Consider the following 20,681-nt stretch of genomic DNA (forward strand, 5'->3'; position numbering starts at 1 on the left):
CTGGCAGGGCCGAATGCACCCCAGCACCCAGCTGTGCTGTCCCGCAGCATTGGGATTGTTGACCTGGATTCGATGCTCAGGTTTCTGGGCAGACACTTGCCTGAGGAACGCCTGGTGTGTTCTCTCACTATCTCTGTATCCATTCTCCGGTCCCTCAGAACGCCAGGCCATGTTAGCAAACCACCCCCACCCCGTTCACCATTTGCTGCCATCTGATCATGCTCCTGTTTCTCAGAGTCACCCCAAGCTCAGAACGACTGTAGGTTCCTTCCTGCTGTTAGAAGCAGTGTGCAGTTGCTGTTTGTCTTGCTATAAACTGTTTTGGCCGATCTCCCATCATGCCTCTCCCTCCCTAGGTGTGGAACACTGGCTCCTGTGAGTTTGTCCGAACACTGAATGGCCATAAGCGAGGGATTGCCTGCCTGCAGTACAGGGACAGGCTGGTGGTCAGTGGATCCTCTGATAACACAATCCGGTATGTGTGTCACAGCTCACCACGCGTTGTCTAAACCAATGGCCAACTACTGTCCCCAATCCACGTTTTTACCCGTGATAACCCATGGCTGTCTTCTTGCCCTTCCCTTAGCCTGAAGCGACTTCCCATCATCTTCCCAACACTCCACCCTCCTGAGGTTTGGATCATCTGCAAATTCAGAAATATCCCCTCCTCAAATCACTGTGAACAGCTGGGACCCCAACTACTGATCCTTGTGGTACCCGACTGGTCCCAGCCTGCCAACATGAAAATTACTCATTTACTCCTCCTGTCTGTTTTCTGCCTGTAAGCCAGTTATTCATCTATACCAGTAATTACCTTTCATTGATGAGCTTTCATTTCTCTAACTAGCCTCCTATGGAGGATTGTAGAAAAACTTTCTGTAAATCTATGTATACCACATACAAGAGCTCCCCTGGATCAATATTGTTTGTAACATCTTCAAAAATGCTCTAACAAGTTGACCAAACACCATTCCCCATTCGTACACCCATGTTCACTATGTCCAATCAGATCATTGGATCAGTGGTGCTGGAAGAGCACAGCAGGTCCAGGCAGCATCCAAGGAGCAGTAAAATCGACATTTCAGGCAAAAGCCCTTCATCAGGAATAAAGGCAGAGAGCCTGAAGTGTGGAGAGATAAGCTAGAGGGGGGTGGGGGTGGGGAGAGAGTAGCATAGAGTACAATAGATAAGTGGGGGAGGGGATGAAGGTGATAGGTCGGGGAGGAGAGAGTGGAGTGGATAGGTGGAAAAGGAGCTAGGCAGGTCGGACAAGTCCGGACAAGTCATGGGGACAGTGCTGAGCTGGAAGTTTGGAACTAGGGTGAGGTGGGGGAAGGGGAAATGAGGAAACTGTTGAAGTCCACATTGATGCCCTGGGGTTGAAGTGTTCCGAGGTGGAAGATGAGGCGTTCTTCCTCCAGGCGTCTGGTGGTGAGGGAGCGGCGGTGAAGGAGGCCCAGGACCTCCATGTCCTCGGCAGAGTGGGAGGGGGAGTTGAAATGTTGGGCCACGGGGCAGTGTGGTGGATTGGTGGGGGTGCCCCAGAGATGTTCCCTAAAGCGCTCTGCTAGGAGGCGCCCAGTCTCCCCAATGTAGAGGAGACCGCATCGGGAGCAACGGATACAATAAATGATATTAGTGGATGTGCAGGTAAAACTTTGGATGTGGAAGGCTCCTTTAGGGCCTTGGATGGTGGTGAGGGAGGAGGTGTGGGCGCAGGTTTTACAGTTCCTGCGGTGGCAGGGGAAAGTGCCAGGATGGGAGGGTGGGTTGTAGGGGGGGCGTGGACCTGACCAGGTAGTCACGGAGGGAATGGTCTTTGCAGAAGGCGGAAAGGGGTGGGGAGGGATATAGATCCCTGGTGGTGGGGTCTTTTTGGAGGTGGCGGAAATGTCGGCGGATGATTTGGTTTTTGCGAAGGTTGGTAGGGTGGAAGGTGAGCACCAGGGGCATTCTGTCCTGGTTACGGTTGGAGGGGTGGGGTCTGAGGGCGGAGGTGCGGGATGTGGACGAGATGTGTTGGAGGGCATCTTTAACCACGTGGGAAGGGAAATTGTCGTCTCTAAAGAAGGAGGCCATCTGGTGTGTTGTGTGGTGGAACTGGTCCTCCTGGGAGCAGATATGGCGGAAGCAGAGGAATTGGGAATAAGGGATGGCATTTTTGCAGGAGGTAGGGTGGGAAGAGGTGTAATCCAGGTAGCTGTGGGAATCGGTGGGTTTGTAAAAAATGTCAGTGTCAAGTCGGTCGTCATTAATGGAGATGGAGAGGTCCAGGAAGGGGAGGGAAGTGTGAGAGATGGTCCAGATATATTTAAGGTCAGGGTGGAATGTGTTGGTGAAGTTGATGAATTGCTCAACCTCCTCGCGGGAGCACGAGGTGGCGCCAATGCAGTCATCAATGTAGCGGAGGAAGAGGTGGGGAGTGGTGCCGGTGTAATTACGGAAGATCGACTGTTCTACGTAGCCAACAAAGAGACAGGCATAGCTGGGGCCCATACGTGTGCCCATGGCTACCCCTTTGGTCTGGAGGAAGGGGGAGGATTCAAAGGAGGGTTTGGATATCCATGGTGAAGATGAGGCGTTGGGGGCCGGGGAAACGGAAAGTCTTGGAGGAGGTGGAGGGCGTGGGTGGTATCTCGAACGTATGTGGGGAGTTCCTGGACTAGGGGGGATAGGACAGCGTCGAGGCAGGTAGAGATGAATTTAATGGGGCAGGAGCATGCTGAGACAATGGGTCAGCCAGGGTGGTCAGGCTTGTGGGTCTTGGGAAGGAGGTAGAACCGGGCAGTGCTGGGTTCCCGGACTATGAGGTTGGAAGCTGTGGGTGGGAGATCTCCTGAGGTGATGAGGTTCTGTATGGTCTGGGAGATGATGGTTTGGTGATGGGGGTGGGGTCATGGTCAAGGGGGCAGGAGGAAGAGGTGTCCTCGAGTTGGCGTTTGGCTTCAGCGGTGTAGAGGTCAGTGCGGCAGATACCACTGCGCCCCCTTTATCCGCTGGCTTGATGGTGAGGTTGGGATTGGAGCAGAGGGAGTGGAGGGCTGCGCGTTGTGAGGGTGAGAGGTTGGAGGTGGGGAGGGGAGTTACCAATCAGATGTGCACCTTTCCCATTCGTACACTTATGTTCACTATATCATCCTGCTTTCACCCTCCGTCAAAGCAAAACACTCTCAGACACAGTACGGTTTTACCTCTGTCTTTATTCCCGGCCCTGGAGGGAGAGAGAACTATCACCTGTGTGCACAGAGACCTGGGTTCCTGGTTTTCTCTGGAACAGTACTTTCTTAATGAACTACACAGTCATTTTACAGCGAGCATCATCCAGATAAGGCAATGTGTATATTGATTGGGTGACCATTATAATCAGCAAGTATCAATATCAAAGGTTAAGCCATCTGGTGTTACACAATGAGTGTTCTTAACCTTAACCAGCTCAGCATAATGAATACTTCTCACCTTGTTAAACTGACCTTGTATACTGAAGCTTCCAATATTGTTAAATGCCTCTACATAATGACTGCTTGTCCACCTTGTTCACCCATTACCCTAGCCTCCAGCATCCCTTATCTGATGCAAGTTCTTTTCTGATCTGAGTCCTGCTCAGCAGAAACTCTTGTTTCACAAAACTCAGACCATAACTCTTTCCCACCCTGCTCATACCCAATACACATTCTCACAATCAGATTGTTACCAATCAGATGTGTATCTTTTCCTTCGGTTTTCAAGTGATTTGAACATTGATCCTGTTTGTGATGTCTGTTCTTCCATCCCCCCACCTGTGCTCCCCCGAACTGAGGTGGGATTTGAATCCCTCTGAGATGGAGGTGTTTGTGCGGGCTGTTGAACTGCGATGTGACTTGGAAAGCAGTTACACGTTTCCTTCTTCACCTCACCCCCCATCCCCCCCCCCCATACAACGGCTACGCATTGCAACACTCAGAGTTTGCATTTACATAGCACCTTCAACACCAGAAAAGGTCTCAAGGTGCTCCATAGGAACATTGTCAAACAAAACTGACTGAGACGTGTAAAGAAACAGCTCAGACTTTGAGGTGTGTTTGAAGGGACAGGTTTAAAGAAGGAGGGGTTGGGGGGAGGGTGCAGAGAGAGAGCGCTGCCCTTCCCTGTGAGAGTTACTAACATTTGGAATCTTGGCCTGGTGTCCACAGGTTGTGGGACATTGAGTGTGGAGCGTGTCTGCGAGTTCTTGAGGGTCATGAGGAACTCGTACGGTGTATTCGTTTTGACAACAAGCGAATAGTTAGTGGAGCCTATGACGGGTAAGCACTAAAGTTCACTCCTTACCTTTCATTCCTTCACTCTCTCTCTCTCTCTCCGACATCCAGAGGAGTAAGGATGGACAGCAGTCCAATGGGAGAGGTTTGGAAGTCCAGTCACCATTATCTGAGAATGACCAGCTATCCCCCATGGTGTGGGTGTGCTGTCAGGCCATCCCAAAGAGAGACAACTGGCTTCAGGCTACACTGCGAGTCGACAGGACGTTGTTAAATGGGTACAACAGGAAAGGAGGAGCTGTTATTCTTTTCAGTGATGTTCACTGTGACAGTGCAGCCCTCCCTCAGTACTGACCATCCGACAGTGCGACACTCTCTCAGCACTGACCCTCCGACAGTGCAGCACTCCCTCAGCACTGGCCCTCCGACAGTGCAGCACTCCCTCAGCACTGACCCTCCGACAGTGCAGCACTCCCTCAGCACTGGCCCTCCGACAGTGCGGCACTCCCTCAGCACTGGCCCTCCGACAGTGCGGCACTCCCTCAGCACTGGCCCTCCGACAGTGCGGCACTCCCTCAGCACTGACCCTCTGACAGTGCGGCACTCCCTCAGCACTGACCCTCTGACAGTGCAGCACTCCCTCAGCACTGACCCTCTGACAGTGCAGCACTCCCTCAGCACTGGCCCTCCGACAGTGCGGTATTAACAGCAGAGTGGATTGAATATGTGATGAAGTGTTCCAAGTGGATGAGTGATTAATGGGGAGCGAGTGTTGATAATGAAGACCCAGTGTTGGAAATGCGTGAATAACCATTGAAACCACCACATTTCTCCACTTATCTGACAGACTTCTTTGCAGAACAAAAAAAATCATTCAGGCTGAGTGCAATCACTTTGAGCAAATCATTCCATTTGTTGTTAACAATCATATTCTTTCACAACTTGCCAACAAATGGCTTTTTAATTTACTCGTGTGTGGGTTGAGCTAATTCCATTGAAAAGTTCAAATGCATGTATTCATTCCGACATAGGCCAGGCTACAAGCCTGTTGGACAGCAGTGTTACAGATGGGAGAACTCAGGGAGCCAAACCCATTCTGTAGTTCAAGTCCAGAGCAGGTGCAGGGTCTGGTTTCAGGTTCCTTTCGGTTTCGAAGTGTATTGACCATGACATTGTGTGCTGATTGAATGGAGTTGGAGGGTTTTTTTGAGAGGAATCTATCTTCCTTTCATGTCTCCTGTTTATTTTTGACTCCCCGTTTAAAATGGTGTGTGGAGGAGTCTGAACATCTCACATTTGTGATAAACAGCAGCTTAGCCAATCCCAGTTAAACATCCAATCTTCTGGTTGGACTGTCTGAGCAAGTATCCATTTCCCTGCTCCACCAAGACGTGGCCATTCAGATCCAGAGGAAAATAAATCACTGGCTGCTTTTTCTCCCCATACTCCAGTTTCCAACTTGTGTTTCCCAGTCGTGTCATCTGAAAGGGGCAATACCCAGTCCCTTTTAGCTTCTGTAATCCTCCGAACAGGCTGCACGTTTATGTGGGGAATGTGAGGCTGACGCTGTTCCTGCCTCAGTGATGTGAAAATGACAAACTGCAAGATGATGTCTGTCTTTGTGTTGATGGCATCTGTTTGATTTTCCAGGAAGATAAAAGTCTGGGACCTAATTGCTGCTTTAGACCCTCGCTCCCCAGCTGGCACACTCTGTCTGCGAACGTTGGTGGTAAGTGTGTGTCTGTATCCTCTCAGCTGATCTTCCTCCATCATCTGCCTGAATGATTAGCACTGCTGCCTCACAGTGCCAGGGACCTGGCTTCGATCCCAGCCTCGGGTGACTGTCTGTGTGGGGTTTGCACATTCTCCCTGTGTCTGCATGGGTTTCCTCCACGTACTCCAGTTTCCTCCCACAGTCTTAAGAAAAAGTGTGCAGGTCAGGTGGATTGACCATGCTAAATTGTCCATAGTGTTTCATGCAGCAGTTAGGGGAATATTTCAGGAAATGAGTTTAGGTGGGTTAGTCTTCGCAGGGTCGGTGTGGACTGGTTGGGCTGAAGGGCCTGTTACCACACTGTAAGGGAATCTAATCTGAAAAATCTGCTCTTTCCTGCCTGAGAGGAAGGTGATGGCTCTTTCTGGAGTTCAGTTACTCGTGGTGTGTGGCACGGATCTGTGTTGGGTCCACTGCTGTTTGTCATTTTTATAAATGACCTAGATAAGAGTGTAGAAGGATGGGTTAGTAAATTCACGGCTATCTCTAAGATCAGAGGAGTTGTGGATAGTGATGAAGGATGTTGTAGGTTACAGAGGAACATAGATAAGCTGCAGAGCTGGACTGAGAGGTGGATGTGGAGTTTAATGTGGACAAGTGTGAAGTGATTCACTTAGGAAGGAGTAAGCAGAATGGAAAGTACTGGGCTAATGGTAAGATTCTTGGTAGTGTAGATGAGCAGAGAGATCTCTGTGTCCAGGTGCGTAGATTCTTGAAAGTTGCCACCCAGGTTAATAGGGTTATTAAGAAGGTCTGCGGTGTGTTAGCTTTTATTGGGAGCAGGATTCAGAGCCATGAGGTTATGCTGCAGCTGTACAAAATGCTGGTGCGGCCACACTTGGCATATTGCGTACAGTTCTGGTCGTCGTATTATAGGAAGGATGTGGAAGCTTTGGAAAGGGTGCAGAGGAGATTTGCCAGGAGATTTAGAACATAGAACATTCCAGTGCAGTCCAGGCCCTTCGGCCCTCGATGTTGTGCTGACCTGTCATACCAATCTGAAGCCCATCTAACCGACACTATTCCAGATTTGCCTGGTATGGAGGGAAGGTCTTATGAGGAAAGGCTGAGGGACTTGAGGCTGCTTTTGTTGGAGAGAAGAAGGTTGAGAGGTGACTTAATAAAGACATATAAGATAATCAGAGGGTTAGATAGGGTGGACAGGGAGAGCCTTTTCCCTCAGATGGTAATAGTGAGCACGAAGGGGACATTGCTTTAAATTGAGGGGTGGTAGATATAGGACAGATGTCAGAGGTCGTTTCTTTACTCAGAGAGTAGTCGGGGTATGGAACACACTGCCTGCAACAGTAGTAGACTCGCCAACTTTAAGGACGTTTAAATGGTCATTGTATGGACATATGAATGATAAACATGGGGAAGAGAACGGAATAATGTAGGTTCGATGGGCTTCAGATTGGTTCCACAGGACAGCACATCATCGAGGGCCGAAGGGCCTGTACTGTGCTGTAATGTTCTCTGACCTTTGTCAGTGTGAAGTTGAATATGTTGGTGTGGAAGGCAGATTTGCTGCAGTTGTACCAGCCCTCGGTGACCCAGTGCCTTCGGTTCCCTTTCCCATTGACCTTTGAGTGACAAACTCAGGACGTTTTCAGGAATGAAGACTGGTTTGAGCTGCGAATTCTTTCGGTTCCTCTGGAGAGGGACCAAGTTTAGAAAGCAGCCCACAGAGAGACATACACAAACTCAGATTACAACATATTTCAGAATAAAAGCTGAAGGTGGTTTCAGCTAAACAGGTCCTTTGCTCTGTGACTAGCCTCTGCATCATCTCTGAGCAGACACTCCTGTTACCTCCTGCTCACTGGAGCGCACTGTTTCCACACTGAGCAGCATTTAGTCACGTCTCTGACTTCCCAGCCAGTTGGTTTTCACCTGCTTGAGCTGCATTGGGTAGGAGTTCTCTCCCATCTCGAGGACAGCACATGTCTGTGAGTTTCTCACTTGGATTACAGCAGACCTGATAAGCCCGAGAGAGAGAGACACACACACATACACATACACCCCGCACCACCCCCACCCACCCACTGGTCTGTGTACCTCTGACAGCCCTGAAGCAGCCTTGTCCTGTTGACAATATCCTGTCCTTCCTCCCTTGGGCTAGATAACAATTGCACTGTCTGTTGTCCAAAACCTGTCTTTATTTCCAGGATGTGTTAAATAACAGTGTACAGGAAAGCTGTTCTCACATGGAGAGGACCTTGCTCATTGTCTGTCAGTTGAGATTGCCCAGGTTCTGTTAGAACCAGAGCACTGTGGTTCACCTCGTGTGTATCCTTTTGTCTCTGCACTTGCTAGTCCCTCTGACAAACCCCCAGTTCACATGAGCATTGCTTGGAATGGAGTAATTGCATCATTGGAAGACTCTCCTCTCTCCAAATTGTCCTGCCTCTCACTGGCATATTCAGGGCACCCAGCACAAAGCACCAAGTTGCAGTCTTTCCCCAGTGGGAGAGAGCAAACACCATAAGCCCCCAGATTGGAATCATTGGTGGGTGATCTCTCTCATTCTGGAAGGGTTGGACAGAATGGATCCCGAGAGCGGACTCCATCATTTGGAGGGTGGGTTCCAATCTCGTCACCAACCGATTGACCTTTGACACGGGAGAGAGAACCGCCTTCACTTGGAGAATTGTGAACTTTTTGAGGTGTTTGTGAAGTGCAGATGATGAGTGCTGACATGTTGTGGGTGTTTCACGCTGTGTGGGAAAGTGTCTGGATTCCGAATGAGCTGAGGATTCCCATGGAATATTTGTCCTGACCTTCTCGAATGAGGAAGCAGGTTTGAGGGCTGTTATGTTGGCTGCACTCCACATTGCTTTCCTCCATCTCCAGTTCCCAGTGTGTACCTTCGGGGGATTCTCCTCCCAGGAGCAGCGACGTCTGGTCAGGTGTTCCTTGTTTAATCATGAACCTTTCTCTTGGTATCACCCCTGACAACAGGAGCATTCCGGGAGAGTTTTTCGACTGCAGTTTGATGAGTTCCAGATTGTGAGTAGTTCACATGACGACACCATTTTGATCTGGGATTTTCTCAATGTGCCCTTGGAACAAGGTGATGGAACACAGTCAGCACCCCGCACATACACCTATGTTTCCAGATAGGTGCAGCCTACCCGTCGTCAGAACTATCACGGTAAGCAATCCTTCCCCTGACTCTGCTCGACACTCTGTCCTTTCCAGGAAGGGATGTTTGAGTCCCTTCATTCCAGAATCAGGGATCCCAACAGATCCAGCGGAATCCAGCTTGTTCCTTTTCACAAGGTTGGTCCTGTCACCTCTTACCTGGGCAGTTAGAATGACAATCGAGGATAAACTGTGTTTTCTGGGACCAAGAGTTTATCCGAATGGTCAGTCATTGAACAGGAGCACTCACTGCATCCGACTCTTTTAAAGTTAGAGTGTTACAGCATGGAGACAGGCCCTTCAGCCCCAAGTGTCCATATATGCTAACCCCATTTCCCTGCACTCAACCCATATCCCTCTAATCCTTTCCTATCCATGTATTTGTCCAAATCCTCAATAAATATTGTGAATGCACCTCCCTCAACCACTTCCTCTGGCAGCCCTCTGTGTAAAAATGTCGCCCCTCAGGTTCCCTTTTATTCTTTCCCCTCTAACTTTAAAATAATGCCCTCTGATCCTCGCTTCCCCATCACTGGGAAAAAGACTGAGTGCATTCACCCTATCCATGCCTCTCATGATCTGGAACACCTCAAAAAGGTGTGTCCCCGCCCAACCCCCAGTCTCCTACGCTCTACAGAAAGATGTCCTGGCCTGTCCAACCTCTCCCTATAACTCAGACCATTGACTCCAGGCAACATCCTTGTAAATTTCCTCTGCACTCCTTTCCAGTTTAATAACATCCTTCCTGCAGCAAGGTGACCAAAAGTGAACACAATACTCCAAGTGTGGCCTCACCAATATCCTGTACAACTGCAATATGACTTCCCAATGTCTATACACAGTGCCCTGATTGATGAAGGCGAGTGTGCCAAAAGCCTTCTTCACTGCCCTGTCTACCTGGGACTCCACTTGGAGAGAACCATGCACCTGAACTCCAAGGTCCCTCTGTTCCACTGCACTCCTTAAGGCCCTACCATTCATCATGAAACTCCTAACTTGATTTGACTTTCCAAAATGCAAGACCTTACACTTATCTGTATTAAACTCCATTTATCATTCTCGGCCCACTTCTCCAGCTGATCAAAGTCCTGCTGCAATTACTGACAACTTACCTCACTGTCCATGATATTGCCTATTTTGACGTCATCTGCAAACATACTAATCATGCCTTGTATGTTCTTATCCGATACATTGATATAGATAACATTTAGCAAAGGGCCCAGCACGGAACTCTGAAGCACTCCGCCAGTCACAGGCTACCAGTCTGACAAGTATCCTTCTGCTATTACCCTCTGCTCCCTATCACCAAGCCAACTCTGTATCCAATTTGCCAGCCCCCTCTGGATTCCATGTGATCTAACCTTCCAGAGCAGGCTACCATGTGTAACCTTATCAAAGGCCTTACGGAAATCCATATAGACTATGTCTACCACTCTGCCCTCATCAACCTTCCTGGTCACTTCATCAAAGAACTCCAACAATTTTGTGAGGCGTGATCTCCTACTCACAAAGCCATGCTGTCTGCTCCTAATCAAACCCTGTCTTTCCTGATGCATGTATATCTTATTTCTGAAAATCTTCACAAGCAACCTATCCACCACAGATGTTCGGCCTATTGGTCTATAGTTGCCACGTTTTTCTTGAATAAGGGCACAACATTTGCCACCCCGCTGTCTCCTGGGACCTCATCCGTGGCTAATAATGATGCACAAATAACAGCCAGGACCCCTGTAATTTTATCTCTATCCTCTTGCAGTGTTCTCAGGTATATCTGGTCAGGACAAGGAGATTTATCCACCTTCATACATTCATATACCTCTAACTCCTCCTCTCGTGTAAAATAGATTGTCCCCAAGATATCACCACTAACTTCCCCAAGTTCCCAAGTCTTCATGTCTTTCTCCATGGGAAACACAGAGGAGAAATATTCATTGAGGGTCTCGCCCATTTCCTGCTGTTCTACACAGACATGACCCCATCTAAGCCCTGAACACTCTAGCAGTCCCAGTCTATGTCAGGAAAATTAAAATCCCCGAATATGACAACCTGATTGTTCCTGCGAGTCTCCCCAATCTCTCTGCATATTTGTTCCTCCAATTCCCATTGACTATTTGGGGGCCTATTTACAACCCCAATCACATCACTATCCCCTTCTTATTTCTTAGCTCCACCCATAAAGCCTCACTGAATGATCCTTCAGTTACTTAACTCTGATAACTGCAGTAACACTCGCTTTAATCAAAAATGCAACACCCCCTCCCTCCCTTCCACCACCTCTGTGCCACCTGTAACCTGGTACATGAAGCTGCCAGTCCTGTCCTTCCTTCAGCCATGTTTCTGTAATGGCTATAATATCGCAGTCCTACCTACCTATCCACGCCCTGAGTTCATCAGCCTCATCTATCAGCCAGCTTGCACTGAAATTGGTGCAATTTAATCCAACAGGCATTCCTTGCTCCCTGTCGTGTTCCAGCCTGACCTGTCTCTTCAACTATTTTTGATGACTGTATCTCCTTCCAGCCTCACACTTGCCTCCCTGTTGTTGAGGGTCCCACTCCTCTGCCAACCGAGTTTAAACCCTGCCCTGTAGCATTAGCAAACCTGGCCACCGAGACATTAGTCCCCCTCCAGTTCAGGTGCAGCCCGTCCCTCTTGAACAAGTCACCTCTGCCACAGGAAAGGTCCTCATGATCTAAACATCAGAATCTCTGCCTCCTGCACCTTTTTCTTTAGCCACACCTTCATCTGCCATATCGTCTTGTTCTTATGCTGATGAGCCTGTGGCACTGGGAGTACCCCAGAGATTCCCACCGTCCAAGTTCCTCGCTCTCTATATCAGGAATCAGGACCTCATCCCTCATTCTCCCCCTGACATTTGTCCCAACATGGACAGTAACTTCCTGCTGCCCATCCTCTCCCTTGAGAACGTTCTGGAGGTGGTCTGAGAGATCTGAGATCCCACTCCCTCCGGGTGTCAGTGTGTGATCGCTCCCAGAATCTGTCATCGTTCCGCACCTTTGAACAAAGCATTGACACAGCAACATTCAGGCCATTCAGCCCTGCTTCCCCATACTGTGTCATAGTGCCTCAGCCTCTATCCTGCTTCCTCCCCATTCCCCTTCCCTTACAATTGGTCATGTTTAAAAGTATTCACACTATAAAAGCGTTACTTTGCCTCAGAGTATCAGAGGATGCTGATGTGTTGTTCCTTTGCTGAGTCCTGACCGTTCATGTCCCACCTACTCGCTGTTGGAAGGCTGTGGTCATGAGGAAATCTCAGTCAGGCCACTGCAAGGTCAAGCTGGGTCCCAGGTTCGGGGGTTTGGAGGTGGGGAGGCAGAAGCTGGGTCCTGGGGGGGAGGCCAAGTAACCTGAAGCCTTGCCCTGTTCAAACCGCGATGTGTTCAGCTGCTCCCTGTGCCGTGACAGAAAGAATAAGCAATTCTCCTTTAGTTTTCACCTCTCTCTCTCTCTCTCTGTCTCATTCTCTTCAGGATATCCAACATAAAGCTTTTAGGCACTTAAAAAAAAAGAAACAAAATTGATCCTGAGCCACATATTCATAAAAAGCAGCAGTCATTGTGAAGGGGACTGGTTTCTCATGATGTGGGCCAGCGAGCGGTGAGTGTCAGCTGAACAGAGACTCGGCGTCTACCCGAGCACGGAGAATGAATCCAACCCCAGCCATCATCACATCCACGCCAGGAAGGTTCGACTGGATCTCCACCTCATATCCAAGTAACAGCCACTCAACCCAGTTAGTTCCGTGCATGTGTACGGACTGATTTCTTGAAGAATGTTCACAATGATGAAGAAAGTGAAAAGGGAACAGTCAGAAACGATTGTAACGTTGCTGAGAGCTGGTGTCGAAGTGACCAAATCTGGACTGTTGCAGTCACTGTGTTTCTGTCTCCTCCTTAGAATCAGACTAGGTCCAAGCTCCCTGACAGTCGGCCCAGGTTTGAGGTGGGGATTGCTCCCAGTGTCTCAGGAGGAAGCTGTTTGAAGGCGAGCCCTTTTTCCCGGGTAATCCGACGGGGAGGTGCTGCCCTGGGAGAGATTGAAACAAGTTTCTTCCAAGTTCATGCCCCACCTTCGTTGCTGTTGGGAAGTGCAGTTTTACTCAGGTTGACCTGTGATACCATGGTCCCCCAGTCACTGGGACATGAGGGGGATATCTGCACCTCCCCAAAGTGGGGCTTCCACACCGGAATACCGGAGTGTGCTTCCTCATGTCACTGTGCTAAGTCACTGAGAGACTGATGGTCTCTCATCTCCTGGATGTTCACAGAGAAATACTGGGCTCTGTGCATGGGTCATGAGAGGGACCAGTCACTGGGTACATCAGCATGACCATAAGAACATTGGGTGCCACCAACTCCACTTATCCATCTCATCAACCCAGGCCAAGTTGGGACCGAAAAACAATCAGAGAGCACGCACACACACTGGGGGAAAGAGAGACACACACACACACACAAACAGAGGCACACATCTGAAATTGGGACCAGTCTGATGCACATCTGCCCTGGTTCGACATGGTCAGGCATCACCCCATGTCGATCCTGTTGGGGCATTGGGGGTTGATTTGGTCTTTCTCCTGCTCCCAAACGATCCGTGATTCCCAAATGGAGGACAGAGTCAGGCTGGGCTGGGATCCAGGCACAGAACTGCTCCCCTGGTTCGGAAGCAGAGCCACGTGCAGCTGTACCCAGTGGGAGCAAGTGACTGTTCCATGTGAGCCTCAAAGATTCAGAGAGGAGAAGGGGGGGAGGGGGTGGCCAATAGGAGGACGAGCTCAGACAGAAGGCAACAGTGCAGATGTGGATCTCGCCTGGCTGACCTCACTGCTGCTGATGTTATATCGTTATATGTGCTCACCTTGTGACTGAGCACAAGGTGATGTGTGGTGTCTGCAAGAAGCCAATGTGCAATGGAAAGTTCCTCTTGTACAGTTTGTGTATAGTACCTTGTGTTTAGTTTATTTTTAAAGGTCTCCTCTATAAAAGCTTGCTTTTAATCATTGATGAAATTGTTGGGCTGTCAGTGAACAACAAGCATCAGTGCAGGTCCGTGTTGTGGAGATGTTTCTGGATGGTGGGATGGGGTGGAGGTAGCTGCTCATCCCAGTGGGTTCCTGTGTGTTTGCTCAGCTCCCCTCCCCTAGTTCAACACTACACCACATTCCTAGTGCTGACTGCCTTCAACACCCACCACAATGGGGCGTGTTGCTGTTGTCGGTGCAGCTTTGAACTTCCTGCCAGTCGGGAATTGTGAAGTTATGTGGGATGTAGGATGGAGCATTCGGGTGAGATGTACCCACCCCTCCCACTCTGCCTCACCCTCAGGGTGTGGCTCTGCTCCCAGACACAGATATTGATGGGAGGAGGGAATCCCTTGTGGGAGAGGAAGCTGCAAATGGAGTCTGTGTCCAACCCAGGGATCTGTCCAGACCTCCCTGATGGAGGCAATTATTTCTGGTTCCCTTTGCTTCGGGGAAATAGTTTCAGGGGTGATGCCTGTCCTAGTCAAATATCCAAAGCTAACCTGGTCTTGCAGGGAGATGTGTGTGGGTCATCTGTGGCCTGATCCCTGGACTTGACCTTTTTAGGGAAGGCTTTTTGTTCATTCCAATCTGTCAGCCATTTTCTCAACAGCATCCTAACCACAAGTGATTGGCCAATGCCACCTCTCCCATCAATGTCATTTCTCCACAGCATAGCCTCCCCCCGCCTCAAACACATCCCAAACCCCCCTCCTCCCAACCTCCAGACATTCCTTCGATCTGTTGACTGGGGTTTTGGCCACAATCTTTGCTGTTTTTCTACATTTTCTTGTTTGAAATTTGTTCTGTGGATTTTGTGTGTCATCTTTCTCCAAGCAAAATCTGCGTTGAGGGATGTGGTTTGTGATTTTCTTTGTTTATTTTCACCTTTTGAGGGACCCGTTGAATCTGTGACCATCCAGCTCCCTGGGCCTTAGTACCTCAGTCCGCTCCATATACAGGGACTGACAGGTCCCTTTCTCCTTGCGGCAGCTTCAGAGTTGAGTTGTTTGCCCCCCTCTTGAAGATGCTTGCTGATCAGGTCATGTGTCTAACAGTCACTGCCTTATCAAACAGTCCTGGCTTGGCTTTATCGTTGTTTTCAGATCCTCAGCAGAGCACCAGGCTGTTCGGTCCATCCTCTCACCTTTCACCCTCCTCTTGAGCCTTTCCCCTTTGGGTTTTTTTTTTGCAACCTTTAAGAACATCCGGAGGATTTCTCTGCAATAGCCCGTGGGGAGCAGGCTCCGGAGCGTCAGCTGGGTCAGTTCCTCATTGGGGTATCCCTGCCTCTCTGAGCGCTGTCTATACCATCCCTCTCTTGCCCCACCCACCACCCCCACTGTCTCAAGCTTCTGTTTCCTGGAGAACTGCCTCCCCGCTCCCCCCCCCCCCCCCCCCCCCCCCCCCCCATGACTTGAACCATGCCCCCGGTGTTTTTCTTCAAGGGAGTAACATGCCCTCTCCTCACTCCCACCCACTCTGCCTACACTGTCCCAGATCCCACTCCCACAGCCAAGGAGCAGGGATTTCTCACCTTCCCTGGGAAAGGGAGCTCTGTCTCTGTGAGGGGAATTTCCCCCTATCCTGTCCCCTCTCACTCCGGGGCTCTGAACGCTTGGTCTATGGGAGTGTCAGAACTTGGAAACTTTACCGTAGCTTTGCAAATGGTGCTAGGAAGGATGTGTGTGTGTGTGTGTGTGTGTGTGTGTGTGTGTGTGTGTGTGTGTGTGTGTGTCTCTGTGTGTGTGTGTGTGTGTGTGTGTGTGTGTGTGTGTGTGAGATTGAGTGCCTGTGTTAGGGTAAAGCAGAGGAGGTGCTGACTGATGGAGGGTGCCTGGTGCTGGAGATGACACTGGGTGACTGTAATGGCCACATGTCCCTCTTTGGTTTTAGGAGGGCTGAGAGTTTTTCACACATGACCATAGTAACTTTCTTCTTTCGCATCCACCAAGTCTGGAACTGAGAACAAATCCATTTCTCCCAATCTCATCTCAATCAGAGCAAGTATGTTTTCTCCCATTGTAATACATCGAATTACTCACCTCAACAAAAGGGCCAGTCAGTTCATTCTGTGTGTGTGTCTCTCTCTCTTTCTCCTTGCACCCTTGTTCCTTTGAGCTGACACGTTTTGCTTCACAAGGATTTTTTATCCCGTTTCTTTACCACTGCTTCTGCCAGGGAATTCTCCATCATGGCAACAAGTGTTTTTTATCCAATCCCACGCATCTTTTCTCTGCTTCTTCTGCCAATTCTCCTGGAAGTGGGTGCTTCCCAGGAATCCGTTCCCTCCACTGGCAAGCCCTCTCTGTTCGCTTTTTGTTGCTGTATTCAAGTGGTGATCCTTGTGAACTCTGGAACAAATCTCCCTCCAGCATCCCTGTTTGAGGCAAATCATCCCGGCTTCCAAAAGCTCTCCCTCACACAGATCACCCCCATCTCAGGAACCATTCCAAGAGAATTCCTTGTTTGCTCTCTCTCCCCTCTGTATCCTTCCAACAATCTGTTGCATTGATAATTGATGTCAGCATCCCTGGGGCCTGTCATCAAGTGACATTTCTTTGCCGTGATGTGTAATGAGTTTGTGGTTTGTGGCCAGTGCGCAGAACAGACTCCTGGTCCCATCCTAGTTTCTGCTGAATGGTCTGTATGTGTGTGTGCGTGTGTGTGTGTCTGTGTTGATGCGTGTGTGCATGTCTGTCTGTGTGTGTGTGCACGTGTGTGTGTCTGTGTCGATGCGTGTCTGTCTGTCTGTATGCGTGTGTGTGTGTGTGTGTGTGTGTGTGCATGTCTGTCTGTATGCGTGTGTATGTGTGTGTGCATGTCTGTGTGCAGGAGTGAGCATTCTGGTCTGGGGAGCCCCTTGTCTTGTCTGCCTGAGGCTGAGAGCCGTGTGCATGAGCTGGGAGCAGACCCACACTGATAGACAAACAGAGGGATGATGTCCACATCTGGAAGCATTTACCTTCTTGGGGCAGGCCCCAGGAAAGGGTCGAACGTGGACGCTGTTCCTGCTAGATCCCTTCAAACGTTGCCATCCGGCAGCTTTTTTTCTTCTTTGGGTGATGGGAAGTGTCCGAAAAGATCCTCCCAGGATTGTGTTGTATATTCTGCTAGCTGTCCTTCACCCAGGCTGGGCCTTCTCTGGGTGACCAGCAGTTCCCATGGTGTCAGCTGGCCTCCGTGAAAGCAGCAGTTCAGTTTGGGTCGCCGTGCATCTTCATCCTTACAAACAGCCTGCCATTTGCCTTGGAATTTCTGACCCAGTCTGTACGCTGCAGCTGCCCAGGGTGGTGGGCCCTGAGATCAGCTGGCCTGGCTCAGTTAGTGAAACCCCCTAACTCCGGTGTTGTTCCCTCTCAACCCTCCTGGCTGTGAGCATGCTCCCTCCTTCCTTTACTCTGTGCTAACTCTGCAGCACTTCCCTCAACGCTGGGAACAGGGCATTTTCACGTCCTCCACAATCCACACCAGCTCTTTCTTTCTCCTGGAACTCACTTCTTTTCCACCACAAGCACATTTCATCGGGTTTTTTTTCAAAGTTGAACCAGAGCTTGAATGTGAGACAGAGAGAGATGCACCGGATGCTGTGATTATGATGAATGAAAATAAATGAATTGAAAAAGACTTGTCTTGTGTTATTGCTGGATGTCATCCCCATCTGACTGACCGTTCCTTTGTATCTGCTGCGTATGTTCCAAACACAGGCTCAGTAAGCCCATGGTATTTTCCCTTCACAGGCTGGGGGTAGTGCTGGTAAGACCAGCATTTCCTCCTGAAATTCCTACATTTGGGAAAGTGGTCATCCACTCAGAGCCACGGCGATTGTGCCGGAATCTGGCAGATGAACTTTAATGTGGAGAAGTGGGAGATTGTCCATTTGGCCAGTTAAATATGAGGGTAACTTACCATTGAAATGGGAAACAGATTGGTAGTGTGTCACTGTAGAGGGAGCTGGGTGTCTCTCGACATGAATTGCAGAAAAGGGGTAAGCAGATGCTGCATGTTTCTGTCCTTTATAGAAATGATTTGGGTGTGAACATAGGAGGTAGAGTTAGTGAGTTTGCAGGTGACACCAAAATTGGAGGTGCAGTGGACAGCGAAGACGGTTACCTCAGATTACAACACGATCTGCATCAGAAGGGCCAATGGGCTGAGAAGTGGCAGATGGCCAATTCACCTGACCCGCACATCTTTGGACTGTGGGAGGAGACCGGAGCACCCGGAGGAAACCCACGCAGACACGGGGAGAATGTGCAAACTCCACACAGTCAGTTGCCTGAGGCAGGAATTGAACCCAGGTTTCTGGTGCTAGGGTGTGTTGCTGAACAAAGAGACCTTGGAGTGCAGGTTCATAGCTCCTTAAGATGGAATTCCTGGTAGACAGAGGAGTGAAAAAGATGATGGGTTACATGCTTTTATCGGTCAGAGTATTGAGTACACGAGATGGGAGGTCATGTTGTGGCTGTACAGGACATTGGTTAGGCCACTATTGGAATATTGTGTGCATTTCTGGTCTCCTTCCTATTGGAAAGATGTTGTGAAACTTGAAAGGGTTCAGAAAAGTTTTACAAGGATGTTGCCAGGGTTGGAGGGTTTGAGCTACAGGGAGAGGCTGAACAGGCTGGGGCTGTTTTCCCTGGAACGTCGGAGGCTGAGGGGTGAACTTGTAGAGGTTTATAAAACATGAAGGGCATGGATAGGGTAAGTAAACAAGGTCTTTTCCCTGGGGTGGGGGAGTCCAGAACTAGAGGGCATAGGTTTTGGGTGAGAGGGGAAAGATATAAAAGAGACCTAAGGGGCAACATTTTCACACAGAGGGTAGTACGTGTATGGAATGAGCTGCCAGAGGATGTGGTGGAGGCTGGTACAATTGCAACATTTAAAAGGCATCTGGATGGGTATATGAATAGGGAGGATTTGGAGGGATATGGGCTGCGTATTGGCAGGTGGGACTAGATTGGGTTGGGATATCTGGTCGGCATGGACAGGTTGGGCCGAAGGGTCTGTTTCGGTGCTGTCCATCTCTATGACTCTCTGGCTGTATTTGAAGATTTCCGAATCCTCCCGCACAGCCACTAATGTTTGCAGGATGCTTTGGAAGAGTTGGTGTCAGCTGTTCGGTTCAAACAAAAGGGTCTGTCATGTTTCCTCCTCTGGCAGGAGAGGAAGTGATTGACTGTATACAATCATCAAGCAAATGGTGTCCACCAGAAATATTCTCCGAGGGCGGAAGCAGGGACATGTGAGCAGGACTTAGACAACAAGCGAGTCCTCTCTGGATTAGGGCCAGTGCCATCGGAAGAGGAGGCATATCTGGAATCAAAATCTGAGAGAGGGGTGGGTGCCGATTCCCGATTCCCTGGGAATGGCTCAGGAACAGATAAACCCCTGGACAAGCTGGGACTCCGGTCCCTTCATTTACCTCCTGCTCTTTGGGAAGTTTAACTCCAATAGGAATGTGGCAACTAGGAGACAACATTAGAAAGTGGCGCAAAGGTTCACCAATACTCAGGGAAGCAACCGTCCGAAAATCAGGAGCAACGGGTGAAGCTGTTGGGTTGGAGTTCCACAACAGACAATGCAGTCCGAGTCTGGTTTGGGCAGTCTAACCTTCACATAACAGAGGGGTCCCAGACACACACTGGGGTTACATTGGGAACAGACACCTGGCTTGTAGCTCTGGGATATTAAATACTCTGGGCTGTCCTGTCTTCTCAAAAAACAGCAAAGAGTAAAAAGGAGGGGAGGTGAATGAGAGGATTGTCAGTCCTGGAGAAAGCAAGTGTTTTCGTCAACTCAAAGCCAGGCTATTTGGGCTGGAGCTGAGGGAGGTGAAGGATGCAGACCAACCACAGGTGGGAGGGAGGGTGGGTGGGGGGGAAGAGAGAGAGAGACGAACAAATGAGCAGAGAAATTACAGAGGGATGAGAACAGGAAAGAGGTGTTCTCAGGAGAGATTTGAGCAGGTCTTAGCAGAGACTGTGGTCATGGAAGGGTCGGGAAGGGGAAGGGTTCCTCAGTGGTGCTAAGCGGAATGTCATGTGACAATCAGTATCAGTCCAATGAGAAAGGAGTCACTGGGAGAGCTGGTTCCTGGGAATGTGGTGGGGAACTCAGTGAGGTGACAGTCTGGAGACATCCAGTGGCACTGCTGAACGTACAGTGTGAAGATGGACAAACCGCTGAGGTGGGGAGAGAAACGTTGGTGCTGTCAAAGGGGAGAGGATTTCAGTCCAGTCCCGGGATGTTCCTGGAACAAAGCCAGCACTGCCTACATGACCCAGGGGAGAGAAATAAAGGCTGGTTCTGAAGGCAGGCAGGACAATTGGGGACCAGGCAGAAGAATGCAAGGCCAGGGGCAAAGAGGGAAATAAATACAATCAGTAAAACGGGTTGCTGTTCGTGCGTTCATAGATAGATGCCAACCTGTTCCACGCATCAACAGTGAATGTGAAGTCAAATCTGCAAGTCACCTATAAGG

At 49.7% G+C, this 20,681-nt stretch overlaps 1 protein-coding gene across 1 annotated transcript in view; it reads left to right on the forward strand.

Annotated features, from left to right (window-relative positions):
* LOC132836874 (beta-TrCP) overlaps positions 1 to 15,589 on the forward strand; it is a 32,951-nt gene extending 17,362 nt beyond the window's left edge. The window contains exons 9-13 of the mRNA XM_060856430.1: positions 357 to 475; positions 4,170 to 4,280; positions 5,886 to 5,964; positions 8,971 to 9,163; positions 12,648 to 15,589. Coding sequence (XP_060712413.1) covers positions 357 to 475; positions 4,170 to 4,280; positions 5,886 to 5,964; positions 8,971 to 9,132 — 471 coding nt within the window. The 3' untranslated portion in view covers positions 9,133 to 9,163; positions 12,648 to 15,589. The remainder of the gene's footprint in view (positions 1 to 356; positions 476 to 4,169; positions 4,281 to 5,885; positions 5,965 to 8,970; positions 9,164 to 12,647) is intronic.
* Positions 15,590 to 20,681: the final 5,092 nt, after the last annotated feature.

The sequence above is a fragment of the Hemiscyllium ocellatum genome, chromosome 48 (assembly GCF_020745735.1).
Source record: "Hemiscyllium ocellatum isolate sHemOce1 chromosome 48, sHemOce1.pat.X.cur, whole genome shotgun sequence".
Lineage (NCBI taxonomy): Eukaryota > Metazoa > Chordata > Chondrichthyes > Orectolobiformes > Hemiscylliidae > Hemiscyllium > Hemiscyllium ocellatum.